Source organism: Pipistrellus hanaki (genome assembly GCF_964339955.1).
Source record: "Pipistrellus hanaki genome assembly, chromosome: 1".
Lineage (NCBI taxonomy): Eukaryota > Metazoa > Chordata > Mammalia > Chiroptera > Vespertilionidae > Pipistrellus > Pipistrellus hanaki.
Window position 1 is genome coordinate 11,076,601 of NC_140503.1, and position 14,867 is coordinate 11,091,467.

Below are 14,867 nucleotides of genomic sequence, written 5' to 3' on the forward strand. Positions count from 1 at the left end.
CCGGCGGCAGGGACGGGGTCGCCGAGGGTCCCGGGGCCTGGGCGTCCCCGCGGGGGCTCAGCTCCCCGCGCGCGGGCGGGACGCGGCCTGGGCACCGGGGCCGCTCGCCACGCCTCCGTGGAGCGGGTCCCGACGCCGGGTGAGCGCGACAGCGCAGGAGCGGCGACCCCGCTGCGTTCCCGAGGCTCCGGACCCCGGCGCGTTCCCTAGGCTCTGCGCTGGGAGGGGCGGGGCGAGCGCGCGGCGGCCGGAGGCGGGGGCCGGGGCGAGCGCGCGGCGGCGGCCAATGACAGGGGTGGGGGCGGGGCGATCTGGCGGCGGCGGCCAATGACAGGGGGAAGGGGCGGGGCGAGCGCGCTGCGGCGGCCGAAGGCTGGGGGGCGGGGCCGCGCGAGGCCGGGGTCCTGTGCTCGGGGGCGTGCGGCGCGTGCGCGCGGGGCGGCGGGACCGGGCGGCGCGGGGCGCGGACGCCGCAGGTGGCTCGGGCTGGGCGCCGGGAGCGCGGGCGGCGGCCGGGGCGGGCGTGGAGGCGGGCAGTGGCCCTCGCTCGGCTGCGTCTCCGCCGGGGCGCGGCAGGCTGAGACCAGCGAGCCGAGGCGGGGAAGGGCGCGCGGCACCCCCTGGACGGCCCTCGGCATGGTCCGCGAGGCGAGGGAGGTCCTGCGGCCAGTGGGCTGAGGCGGCGGCGGCGGCCCGGAGCAGCGACATGCACCTGCCGGGCGCGGCTTAGAGGACGCGGCGGGCGGCGAGTCCCGGCCGCCAGCCGGGGGGCTCCCTGCGCCCGGCCGCCGCCGCCTCCCGCCGCCACCGCCGCGGGCCGGAGCTGGAGCGGCGGAGGGGGCGCCCCGACATGGCGGCCCGGAGCGCCCCGAGCTGCCACCTGCGGCTCGAGTGGGTGTACGGCTACCGGGGCCACCAGTGCCGCAACAACCTCTACTACACGGCGGCCAAGGAGATCGTGTACTTCGTGGCGGGCGTCGGCGTGGTGTACAGCCCGCGGGAGCACCGGCAGAAGTTCTACCGCGGCCACAGCGACGACATCATCAGGTACCGGCGCGGGGGCGGGGAGGAGGCGGCCGCCGTCCCCGCCGGGAGCCCTTGGCGGGGTCTGCACCCGCCGACCTCTCCGGGTTTGCACCGGCCGACCTCCCGGAGTTTGCACGGCCCGACCTCCCCGGGTCTGCACCCGCAGACCTCCCGGGGTCTGCACCTGCCGACCTCCCGGGTGCGGTGCGGTGACCCGGTGCCGCCGGGAGCATCGCTGCAGAGACAGCCCGCAGGCGTCTCGTTCCGAAGCCGCGCTGTCCTGCCAGCGCCTCTCCCCATCCTCGGGCGGAGCGGTGACACCCAGGCCGTGGGTCACTGGGCGTTTGGCGCTCGGTATCCTCCTCCCTACACGTTCCTGAAACTGCACAAAAAGGTTATTTAGGTAGCAGTTTCATCCTTTGCATCCCGCCCGAGATTTCTGATTCGACGAATTCTTAAAGCGCCGGTGGGAAGTCCTTAATAGAGAATTGATCGAAACCCAGGACCACGAGCTGGAGGCTGGTCCCGGGCGCGCGCTCACTTCTGGGCCACAATAATGAGAATAACGGAGTTCAGGTTTCACCGCCTGCTGTGAGCAGCGGACCGAAAAGAAGCCCCGGCGACCTCCAGGCAGTTGTTTAGAGGTTCACGTTTGCACCCCCAAAGGCAGTTTGGGAGTAGGTTGCATCTGAAGGAAGCATCCGTTCCCAATTCCCTTGTTTTCTCTAAAGGATCCCTAACATAAGTTTACTTTTGTATTTTTGGCTTGAATTACATTTTTATTGTTTTGCTTTGCATTTTAGTTCTCCCTTTGGGTGAATTCGTTGTTGACATTTCTTTAGGGAATGATGCATTTGAAATGTGTCAGTCGGTGTCTCAACAGAAACTTTTGTGGCAGATAAAGTTGAAAGCTGCAGAAATTGTGCTAAGGCCATTGATGACTGCCTCAAGCACAGCATAGGAAGTGTCGGTGATGGGAGCGTGTACTTAAACTATTTTGAGAATGTGTGTGTGCTGCTTTTGGGTTTTTAATAGAAACTCTAGGATTGGATTTGGTTCCTCCACAGGATTTAAATTGGGCATTTCAAATCCAGTATCTGGGTTTGGTGTCTTACAGGCGAGAATCATAAATTCCATAAACGACAAAGTTCTTTTCTTTAGTGTGTACGTCCATGATCTGTAAGAGGGAAAAGGAGGTAGTAGGGTAAGATGGAGTAAAGGTACGAAGAGCAAAAATTGGGATTGTGGAATACGGAATCGGGTTGTTTTTGGGTTCATTTGTGTGTTTGTTGTTATTAATCCCAAGAGTAGACTTCATGCCAGTTCTCTTTTTCGCTATCCTTGACAGTTTCCTTCTTTTCCATGTGTTAGGTTGCCCACAATGCAGGGGATAGGCAATGACTTTACTTAGTTGAAGTAGCCATCCTCCAGGTACTCGGTTTATTAGGTTGAATTCAATAGGTGAGGAAGGTGTGAAGGATTTTGAGGTCTTCTCAGGACCTCTGTTGTGTGTACTCTTTGGTATTTGAAAGCAGGATGATATGAGGCTCTTTGAAATCTAGATATGATTTATTTGATGGGGCACTATGTTTTTTGTGCATCCAGCCGTAAGTAGAGGTTATGTCATATGTCACACTGCTTGAATTTTTATCATTGTGTTTCTGTAAACTCTAAGGAAGGTAATGCTTTTCCTTTCCTTTCATATTGGTAGGTAGGTAGATAGATCTATAGATAGATACAGTTGCACAATCCATACATTGTCTCACAATATTGCAAAATGGCAAGTTACTTTTATATAGGCAAAAGATTTACCCTTAAAACAATTTCTAACACTAAAAAGGTTTCCTGAAAAAATTGCAGTGGGATAGTAAAATCGGAGTCATATTGCATCTTGAAATTGGCGGCACCAATTTAATATAGCACTAAAAATATAGATGAGGAATCAGTGAAAGGGCTCTGGAAATTTCATCTCGAACAATGACAGGTCGTTATTGTTTGTGAAATAGATCAGGCAAATGTTCAGACTTTTTCCTTTTCTTTCAGTTCAGTGTTTGAAATATAAATGTAGACAGTACTTCAGTAATTTTCAACTATTTCACAGCAAAAAATGTAATATTCATAAATGTGATGCATAGTGGAAAACAGTGTTGTTGAAAAGTTAGCCTTAGTAATAAAAAGTTTACTGTTTTTTTGCCATCTGTTTTGTTTCCATATTTGCTCAAAGCTTAGGTAAAACTTATTGGTCAAATCTGACTTAGTCTGGTGCTAACCGGAATGAGCAGGTTATTTTCTTTAATGTTCTGAAACTATAAATCCTATATTGCTTGTACAGAATGAATCAAAACCAGTTTATCATTTACCAGGTTTTGTTTTTTTTGTCATCTTACTACATCTAGTATTGCTAATGATGGTGCTATATGACATCATTTTGTCCATGTTGCTTGTTGTTTTACTTCTTTTTACCATGTATCTCTATGCTTCTTTAGTAGTTTATCCTTTAGTTGTATTTATGTCAGTACTGATTTATACAGAAGTTAGTTTCACTGTCAGAAATAATATAGGAATTTTAGGGTCACTTTTTCTTATCTTTATAAGTTGGGGGCAAAAGTAGGGCTACAGTTGTTCCTATGGAAAATAAAACAATCCTATATAATAAAGAGCTAATATGCTAATTAGACCAAACAGCGGAACAACCGTCTGGAAGGCCTTCCGGATGAAGCTGGGGCTGCAAGGGCCAACCAAGACAGGTGGGGCTGCGAGGGCCAAGCCCCTTGCACAACTTTCGTGCATTGGGCCTCTGGTAATTAATAAAAATACAAGAATAAACTTCGTGTTTGCATTCTCACAGCCATAAATCTACTTTTGCTCCATCCCATATTATAATCATAGGACTCTCAGGAGACTGTATGCTCAGGTGATCAGAGGAAGGGGGAAGGGGAGCAGAAAGATGTCTTCCAAAATACAAAACTGGCCTTCAAGATATGTCCCAGCAGCTTCTAGTTTACTTGGTTATTAAAAAAAAAAAAAATGACACATGCTGGCAGATGTAGATCCGTGTTGCTTAAACATATGGTCCTCAGACGAGTAGTCTCAGCATCACTTGGGAGCATCTTAGATATGGGGATCTCCAACCCCACCCAACCTACTGAATTAGATTCTGAATTTTAACATGCTCGGCTGATTGTAAACATATTGTAGTTTGAAGTTTGACTAGCACCCTCTATCTAGATCCGTGGTCTGCAAACTGCGGCTCGAGAGCCACATGCGGCTCTTTGGCCCCTTGAGTGTGGCTCTTCCACAAAAATACCACAGCCTGGGAGAGTCTATTTTTGAAGAAGTGGCGTTAGAAGAAGTTTAAGTTTAAAAAATTTGGCTCTCAAAAGAAATGTCAGTCATTGTCCTGTTGATTAATTTGGCTCTGTTGACTAATGAGTTTGCTGACCACTGGCCTAGATCAGTGGTTTTCCAAGTGTGGCCCTCTAACCAGCAACATTGACATCAGCTGGCAACTTGTTAGAAATACAAATTCTCAGAGTTCACCCCAGGCCCAATCAGAAACTCTGGATATGGGACCCAGCAGTTAATCCATGTTAATCACCTCCAGGTGATAACGGTGTGTTGTAAAGTTTGAAAACCCGCTGCTTCTAGATTCCTGATTCTCAACCCTGGCTGCATATTAGAGTCGCTTAGAGCAGTGTTTCCCAACCTTCTCTCATGATGAGAATCACCTGGTGGAGTTGTTAAAACACAGATTCCTGAATCCCAACTAAGAAGTGCTAAACTAGAATTTTTGGGAACATATAGGTAAAATTGTATACTTAACTAGTGCTCTAAGACAGATTTTATATACAGAGCACTAAGTTAGGTAGGCAATTTTACCTATATGTTCTCAAAAATTCTAGTTTAGCACTTCTTAGTTGGGATTCAGGAATCTGTGTTTTAACAACTCCACCAGGTGATTCTCATCATGAGAGAAGGTTGGGAAACACTGGCTTAGAGAGTTAAAATAACTCAAACATAAGAAAATCACCAATGACTGAGTCCCATCCTGGAAATTTGATTTAATTTGTTTAGGGTGGGTCTCAGGTATAATTTGCTTATTGTTGTTTCCTTCTGTTTTTAATTTTTAAGCTTTCCAGATGAGTCTGATATGCAGCCAGGGTTAAAAACCACTGCTCTAGAGATAGTAATAACCCGTGTTTAGCTGGAGGGCTAGGGAAGTCAACCTCAAAAAACTTGGGGCCAAATTCATTCATTACTATTATGCATTTTATAACAATGTAGGTAATCTGCTAAGTGTTGGAACCCCTTTAAGATTTTGGGCCTCTTGCTTTAAGTTCTCCCTTGCTGGACATCCCTGTTTGGGATTTATTACCAAATAAAGCAATCTTAACTGTGGTTTTCTCGTGGTGGATGTGCTCACTACCATCAGGGGCTGGAAACACTGAAACACAGATATCTTGCATCATCAATCCAGGAAAACACAGATGTCTTGCATCAATCATCAGTTTTGGAACCAGAATCTGCAGTCAGAAATAGTCCAAATATCCACCACGTTAACGTCTGATAGGGCATATAAGTGCCTATGAGAAGGATAGGTCATTTCCACCCTATGAAATTCTAAAGTGGATGTATTTTCATGGACGTTTGAAATAACACCCTAAGTTTATGTCTAGTCAGGGCATGGTAACTGAGATAACTATCTTTTGTAGGGCTTGAGACCACGTGCTGCCACCAGCCATGCACGGAGCAGCCACTAACAGCTGACTAGCTTCTCTTTATGCCATCAGGAATCTTCCATTGTGTCTTCAATAGGGGTCAATATTCTGAGACACGTAGGTCTGTTCAGGATTACCTCTAACCGGTGTAAACAAGCTGCTTTGGTTACAGTGGTATCTATTCTGCTTATAGGGTGGTATGTGGCATCACCCTGTTGGCTAAAGACAGCAAGAACGAGCACAAAGATCTTAAGAGCTCCTGGATGGTAGCAACAGCATCACCCTCTGTGGGCCAGTGTAATTTAAAGGTGGATTCGATTGTTAAAAAATAGAGTGCTCACCGCATGACACTGGCATGCATATCCATCTCAACACTAAGCAATTCTTTGGTGCTGATTGGCTGCTAGAATGAGGGGATGGGGATGGGACTGAAGATGGACATCACACTCTGGATCTAGCTATTTCGGAGGCCATAGGCAGGCTTGATTCATCGTTACACCACAAAAGACTTATTTTTTCCCTCCTGGGATAGGCAGTGTATCATAGCTGGATTGGCAAGCAAGAGGTTGTGATAGTAGAAGGTGTTAATTCAGATTTCACTCTAAAGACTACCGGGTTCTTCACCATCAGGGTGAGAGTACATGATTTCACTTTAATCCAGAGGCTGGGGAATACAGGGACAAGGCAAAGAGATGGGTTGGATGTGAGGTAAGAATTCTGGATTGTATCATTGCCAAGGTGTGGATGGTTCAAACTCTTGCCTTTCATAGTGTCTGTATTTTGCATTTCAGCCAGCAATGTTTTGCATTCCTGTTGTTCCATCCACATTCTTGTCAGCATTTAGCATCATCAGCGTTTCAGATTTTGGCCAGATAGGTACTGTAGTAGAAACTCGTTGTTTCGCAGTGTGTTTTCCTGGTGACATGTGATGTGGAGCATCTTTTCATATACTTATTTGCCATCGGTATATCTTCTTTGATGAGTGTCCATTAGGGTCTCTCGCCTGATTTTTAATTGGGTTGTTTGTTCTCTAATTGTTGAGTTTTTTTGTTTTGTTTTAAAATATATTTTATTGATTTTTTACAGAGAGGAAGGGAGAGAGATAGAGAGTGAGAAACATCCATGAGAGAGAAACATCTACCAGCTGCCTCTTGCACACCCCCTCCCAGGGATGTGCCCGCAACCAATGTACATGCCCTTCACCGGAATCGAACCTGGGACCTTCCAGTCCGCAGACCGATGCTCTACCACTGAGCCAAACCGGTTTCGGCTATTGTTGAGTTTTAACAGTCCTTTATCAGATGTGCCTTTTGTAAAATTTTGTCCCAGTCTGTGGTTTGTCTTCTAATGCTCTTGACATTGTCTTTCACAGAGCAGAAATTTTTTATTTTAATGAAGTGAGGATTAAAAACATTTATGGACAATAAAATGGCACTAAACACATATTAATCAACAGTTGAATCTAAAAAACAAAATGAATGAACAAGTAGAACAGAAACAGCCTCATGGATACTGAGAACATTTTGATGGTTGCCAGATGTTGCAGTGGGTTTAATCAGATTTAGGAAGTTCTCTTTCTAAAATTCTTAGGTTATTATATTTTTATCATAAAAAGGGTTGAATGTTTGTCAAATGTGTTTTCTATATCTATTTCTATGTATGGGGGTTTGTTCTTTATTAATATGATATGTTGGTTGACTTCAAAATGTTGAACTAAGTTTTATTTCCACTTATCTTCCCTTTTAATATTCATTTAGTATGTTTTGACTTGTTGACTACCATCCCAAGCCATCCAGATGTTCAAACCAGAAACCCTAGCGTTAACATAGACCATCTCCTTTCCCTATCTCCCTATATCCAATCCGCTGATTCTGTTTTAATACCTTCCTAACTTTTTCCTCTTTCATACATCCTCTACCCTGATGCCATTTATTTTTCCCTCTCAAAGGTGAAACTCATCATCTAAATCTACTTGTAGAAAAATTTGTCAAGGAGAAATTTATATTCATTTCCTGTCTTTTGCTGATGTATTATATATAAATCATTACCAACGATTAGGTCTTTGTCTTGTATTTAAAGATTCATAGATTATTTTCCATGACTCATGGATGACATTTTGTTTTGTAAAATGTGATTTGTACTTAATATTAATGTTATTGTAAGAGTGCTACTAATACTATTTTTGGGCACTAAAGATATGATCTAACTCTATCCAATAAAGGAGTAAAAATGGGATAGAGGGCTTGAAAATAGATGCATACCAATGGAGAGAATGGAATGTGGTAGGGTTGCTACTGATCTGTTGTATGTTCAGTTGACCCTTTTGAACATTCTGTTTTTGGAGAAATTTGCACACACTCTATCAAATTATAGGGATTAGGAGGTCTGTCATTAACTGTTTATCCTATGTACTATTTTTTTTTAATATATTTTATTGATTTTGTACAGAGAGGAAGGGAGAGAGATAGAGAGCTAGAAACATCGATGAGAGAGAGTCATCGATCAGTTGCCTCTTGCACACCCCCTACTGGGGATATGCCCGCAACCAAGGTACATGCCCTTGACCGGAATCGAACCCGGGTCCCTTCAGTCCCCAAGCCGACGCTCTATCCATTGAGCTAAACCGGTCCCGGCTATCCTATGTACTATTGAAGTAGTAGCCCTTAGCCTGGATTTTTATAGAGGTTACTTGTTTTAAATCCAATTATTTTAAATAGATAAGTAAACTCTTAATTTTCACATTGGTATATGTTATGTATACCAAATATTATAAAATCTCTATAACCATCTTTAAGTCTCCTACTTGTTTGTTTTGCAGCCTTGCATTGCATCCTGAACGAGTATTGGTAGCAACAGGACAAGTTGGGAAAGAGCCTTACATCTGTGTTTGGGATTCATACACGGTACAGACCATATCAGTTCTGAAGGATGTTCATACACATGGTATAGCTTGCTTAGCATTTGATTTAGATGGCCAGGTATGTGATAATTTTTTCTTTTTTTGTAACTTTATATTAAGAATGTGTACTATAAGAAATTATTATAAATCTATGCATATTAAATCAGAAAGCAATGATAAAAAGTATTTGTTCAAGGCTGGAGATGGGTAGGTGGGATGAGTGGTTGGTGTATATGAGAACAGTGAGGTTTTTTAATTTTCTCAAGAACTTTTCAATTGAATTAATTACTATCATGAAAGCTAAAGAGATTCTGATGCAGTGGAATAGTACCTGGTTGTTCTAGAAAATTTTACACATAATTCTTTTCCAGGTTGTGTATATTGATAAGACAAATGGAAGACATCTTAGGAAAATAAGGTTTAAATAAAGTTGTATACATTTTAATTTTTAGTTATTATAAGGTTTTCTATTAAAATTGCATTTTTTATTGAAAATAACAAGGCAGTTCCTATATGAACTGTTTTTAGACAAAAATCAAAGTTAAAAACAAAAGATATAATTAATATTTCACTTACTTTACTAATCAGTTCCCAAATTATTTTTTACTTCTAGACAGTGACTTTTTTTAAAAATTAAACAAATCAACAGCTTTTTGGTGGTGTTTTCATGGAACTTGTTTTTACCTAAAACATATTTAAGAAGTGGTAAAAAGTTGGATTTTGCAGCTGTGCAAAACTTTTATAGTCTTTAAAAGTTTTATGTTAAAAATTAGAGTTTAAAAATTATTTTAACCTTTAGAAAAAAATGTAGGTACCTGCTTTTTAATTAATAAAATTAATTTCATAGGGCTAGATTTAATAGGAACAGATTACATTGTGAGCTCTTCCATTGAAAATGATATCCAGTAGATGTTTTATTTATAACTCTGAGGAATAGCTTCTTTGAGTAGCATAGATACATATGACTTTCTGATAAGAGTCTGTTAAGAGATCTATAAAGACTTAACTGGAACCTCTCATTTGGGAAAAAATGTGCTTCTAGGTTTAATATCACAGTGTAGCAGTGATCGTCAATTACAGAACCTTAATTTGTGTGTGCCATTTTTATTATTCAAGTCCCTTAATGTCCTCATATCAGGATTTATTTTATTCTTTAAAAGGAAGAGAATAATACTCCTTACCTACTTTACAGGAGATGATATTTTATGAAATAAACCAACAAAGTTGTTTTTAAAAATCACTTACTAAAAGTATTATGAAATCCAAGATGTTTTAACTGTGTGTCTGTATATTTTAAGTATAGATGTTTTCTTCTTAATTTTAAAATTGCCTTTTCTAAATGTAATGTATGGCATTGCTGAGGAATTTCTCTTATATGTGTAAGGAGAAGTTATGCCCACCGCTTTTCTTAGTTGAAACCTTTAATTTCACTTATTTTAAGCAAGTTAAAGATAAGTCTTGGGTTCATGTATTTTATTACCACAAATATTCATGAGAACATGTTACTTAAAATTTAAGCTTATAAAAAAAAACAACATAATAGCTAAAAGTTATTCAGCACATACTAAGTGTAAGGCATTGTCTACATCAGTGTTTCCCAAACCTTTGACATATGTGTACCCCTTCTATAATTTTCGTAATGCTGAGTACCCCTCGTACTCATGAGAACGTAGAATTAGGTGCAGCTAAGCAAGGTGCAGTGCATATCCCCACCAAACTCTTCCCGTACCCCTGGGGGTATGCGTACCACACTTTGGGAAACACTGGTCTACATTATCTCATTTAATCCTCACAACCCTATGAAATAGAGACCGTTATTATCTCTATTTTACAGATAAAGAAACTGAGACTTAGAGAGGTTAAGTAACTTGCCCTGGGTTACACAGCTAGTAAATGGAACCAGAGCTGGAACCCAGGGCAGTCACACTCCAAAGCTCATGCTTTTAACTGCAATCCTCAACTGCCTCCCCAAAAGGAACTTCGGAGGTGCTTGCTTATATTTCAAACTGAGTTTACCCATCTTAAGTACAGTTAAATCCTGTAATGAACTGCTTCCAGTTAAAGATTAAGTTAAGAAGAAAATATCTGAAATGATGTTAATGAGAAAATGCCTTAGTTAAAAAATATATTTTAGTACATATCTCTCCACTCTATAAACTATGAGATACCCATTAGGAAGTACTGTATAATGTTTGTATTTTCTACTATAACTGAGACTATAAATGACCAATTAAGATTTATCCAGTGAATGAGTTTCCCTGTTGGTAGCAATGCTGGATGTTCTTTTCCTGGAGAGGTTCTTCTGAATGGAGTATCTGTGCCAACACTGGAGTCTCCCTTATGGAGAATAATTAGGGCCTAAAAAGGCTAATTATATAAAGCCACATCAAACCGGGACTAAAATTTCATAGTAAATGGGGGAGGAATAGGAGGAAGAGGAATTTAGGAATTTATCTTGAAAATATAATCATAATTTAAAATAATAAAAGTACATTTCTCATATTTAATAAAACCTGTTACAGTTACAACTTTGCTAATTTATAGAATAAACCAAGAATAAAGGATTAATGTTTTTAACCTAATTTGTGAACTATACACTGGTACAAAATAAAATGCTTTGGCTTACCATTGACTTTAAGCCAATGATGAGGGTCATTTTTACAAAAATATTAGGGGTTTCATGGTTTTTTCCCCCCAAGGGCCTTCAAATAACCTCCTGATATTTAAACATATGTCAAGTGCCTGCTCCTTTTTAAAAAAATTGTCTTGTATTGCTTTACAGATCCTAATATCTAATGGCTTTCTGTATGATTTGGCCAATATTTACTTCATTAAATCCTGTATCTTTTTCAAAATTAGTGATTTTTATTTTGTAACATTGTAACCGTTAGATCTTCTATAATGAGCCCTGAGACCACAGGAATTCTCCACACTAGGATCTCTTCAGTTTAATTGTCCATTATTTGAAAGAATTTCACAAGTATAGGAACACACGGGATGCGTCTAGCTGTGGCTGTTGGAATATCTTTCTTATTTGAGTAGAGTGCCAGAACTTTTACTAAAAACTTCCATGGAATTTTAAAGCTTTTAGCCAGTTGTGACTTGCTTTGTGTGTATGATGAGTTGAGCCAGAGAGAAGAGGCAATGGTATAAAAGGACCGAGCTTCTCTGGTATTCACTTTATGGTTGTCTTGTGACATTTTAATTTCTACACAGTTTGCTATAGCAAGAGGTGAATATCTTTGTTTTGGCTAGATATTTATTGATACCTTCTTGTTTCAGATATTAAAGATTCACCTAAGGATTTTTTTTTTCATTGTTTTTTAGTGAGAATAGAGTGGGGAGGGGGAGAGAGAGAAAGAAACAGATCAATGTGAGAGAGACACATCGATTGGTTGCCTCCTAAATGTGCCCCAACCAGGGCCGGGGATTGAACCTGCAACCCTTTGGTGCAAGGGCTGATGCTCTATCCACTGAGCCACACTGGCCAGCCAGGACTATTCTCTCTCTTTTTGCATGAACCATTCATTCTACTCATTTGGGGGTTTAAATAGTAACTCTACTTTGCATAAATGGTTTCTAACAGGAGACTAGATGACATTTCTCATTTGGACAAGAAGAGGAAATAGGGTCTTAAAGCTACTTATGATTATGGTAAACTGATGATGATGATGATGATGATAATGATAGCGATGATAGCAAACACTTATATAACATTAACTATATTCCAGGCACTCTTTTAACTCCTTTATATACAGGATGGGGCAGAAGTAGGTTTACAGTTGTTCATATGGAAAATAATACAATAATAAATAATAATACAAGAATAAACTGTGTTTCACTTACTTACAACTGTAAACTTCTGGTCCCCCCCCCCCCCGCCCTGAGGGTATATATGTTAATTGTCCTATTAACCCTATGAGGTACTTTTATTATCCCCACTCAATAGGTAAGGAAACTAAGGTAGAGAGAGGCTTACGAACTATCCTAAGTCATCCCATTAGTAAGAGATGGGGCCGGTGTTCCAATCTAGGCAGCCCGCTACCAGAATCCATGCTCTGAACCGGAGACTGGTAAACTTTCTCTGACAAGTCAGATAGTAAAGAGTTTAAGCGTTGTGGGTTAGGTGGTCTCAGTGACAACGGCTCTGCTCTGCCCTGTAGTGTGAACGCAGTCATAGACAGCTGGTAAAAGAATGTGTGTGGCTGTGTCCCAACTTTATTTACAAAAACCAGGGTGCAAGTAGAGTTTGGCCTGAGAATTGTACTTTGCAACCCCTGCTTCTAAATCAGTGCTTTTCAAAGAGTGTGCTGTGGGTCGGTCCTTGTGACTTCTTCTTTAACCCTTCATTCACTAAGAAGTGTATGTGTTGTTAATTTACAAATATTTGAAGGCTTTTCTGAATACTGTTCTGATTTTTGTTCTTGTCAGAAACTAATAACATTGTTTTCTTACCTATTAAGTGGAGATAATAAAAGTACTTCATAGAATAATAACTTCATGCTTATTCTGATTTCTGTTTTTGAAAATACAGAAAACATACTCTGTATTTTCATTATTAGAAATTTGTTTAGGCTTATTTTGTGATTCAAAATTTTGTGATCTTCACGAAGCATCATGTACATTTGGAAAGGGTAGGGAGAAATATGTCTTCTTCTGTTTCCTTTCCTTCTGTTTATGGTACTGTTGTTCTCATTCATTTTATTTCTACATGTTTTGTACACCCCATAATAACTTGCTATTTTTGCCTAGAAGAGTTAGTTTTAAAGGCAAATTAAAAATAAGAAAATCATATTTATGCATTTACCATTTGGGTGCTCTACATGCATATGCGTACTAAGTTAAGTTTTGCATGACTGACCCTTTGTGATCTTTGGGAGTTTTTTCACCTAGCTTCTTAGTAATTGTTTTTTCTTCCTCATAATTTTGTTCTTTGCTTGGCCTCGGGATTTTACCCTGTGCATGAAATATTGGTGCTCTCCAGGGGACTTATAAGTAGATTTTATGGAGCTCTTTCTCTGTTCTGCAAATTCTAGCCATCTTGGCTTCTCTGAACTCTAGGCTGTCTTCTCAAATCAGCAAGTCTGCTGGGCTCTGTTGGTATTCCACCTTTCTGGGCTGTAGTCTGGAAATTGCCTTCTAGGTAAAGGCTGGAGCAATTTCACCTTGTTTGTTTCCTCCCCTTTCAGGATTCACAACTCTTCACTTCCTATTATGAATGTCTGAAAACATTTGTTTCATGTATTTTGTACAGTTTTTGGGTTGTTTATAGCAGCGGGTCAAGTTCAGACTCTGATACTCATTCATGGCCAGAAGTTCATCTTTCATGTTTCTCAACCTCTCTTCTCCTTTCCATCTATCTCCTCTTTTCAATTCTCTCTTTACTTTCCTCTACTTGCCTATTTAACTCTTCCAATGAGTTTTGAATTTCATTTTTTTATATATATCTAAAAATTCCCTTTGCTTCTTCAAATCTGCCTGGATACTTTTTATAGTCTCCTATTCTTTGCTCATATGAATATATTTTTAAGTCTTACACTAATATAATCTGATAAATCCAATGTCTGATGTCTTGCAGGACTGATCTTGCTGTTTGTTGTGACTTTCTGATTCTCACTCATGTTTCTTATGTCTGTGATTATTGGGAACAGGTTTATTTTTTATTTTATTGATTGCTATCTTTAAAAATACTATAAGGGATGGGTGTTTTAGTCTTCCACATAGGATTTATATCTGCCTAGGCAACATTGTTGAAAAATGCTTGAAGATTCTGCAGTCCTTAGGATCACTCCGAATGAAAATTTCCACTCAAGGGATTAATGGTTAATGTGGATTTAGGCCTTACAGTCACATGAAGGCTGCTTGTGGCTACAGATTTTCAGGGTAGTTTTTCTCCCTTCATGCACTGCCACCCCTCCTTAAAATAGGATAGTCTCTTGTTTTCCCTTATTCTGAGGAGTTTGCTGCTTTAGTCAGAGGTTTGCAAATGCAATCCCTACCTTAAGCGTGTCCTAAACTTTATTTCCTATTCCTTTTCAGTATACAGAACAAAATCAGGCTTACCAGGACTTAGCTAACACCTTTCGAATAAAGCGGATGGATGGAGGAGCTCTTACTAATCAAGATTCCCATAGGAAACAACTTTGTTTTTGCTCTCAGATTTCTTAATATTCGATAGCTCAGTAGTGCCTTTAAGAGATGTTTTTATATTTTACCTAACATTT

At 41.0% G+C, this 14,867-nt stretch overlaps 1 protein-coding gene across 8 annotated transcripts in view; it reads left to right on the plus strand.

Annotated features, from left to right (window-relative positions):
• Positions 1-457: 457 nt before the first annotated feature.
• The window catches only part of EML5 (EMAP like 5), a 109,968-nt gene continuing 95,558 nt past the window's right edge, over positions 458-14,867 (plus strand). For all 8 annotated transcript variants that reach the window (XR_014794996.1, XM_084883710.1, XM_084883712.1 and 5 more), the window contains exons 1-2: positions 458-1,047; positions 8,563-8,722. Coding sequence is in view for 7 of the 8 variants with exons in the window: in XM_084883710.1 (XP_084739836.1) it covers positions 851-1,047; positions 8,563-8,722 (357 nt within the window). In the remaining variant the exon portion in view is untranslated. The remainder of the gene's footprint in view (positions 1,048-8,562; positions 8,723-14,867) is intronic.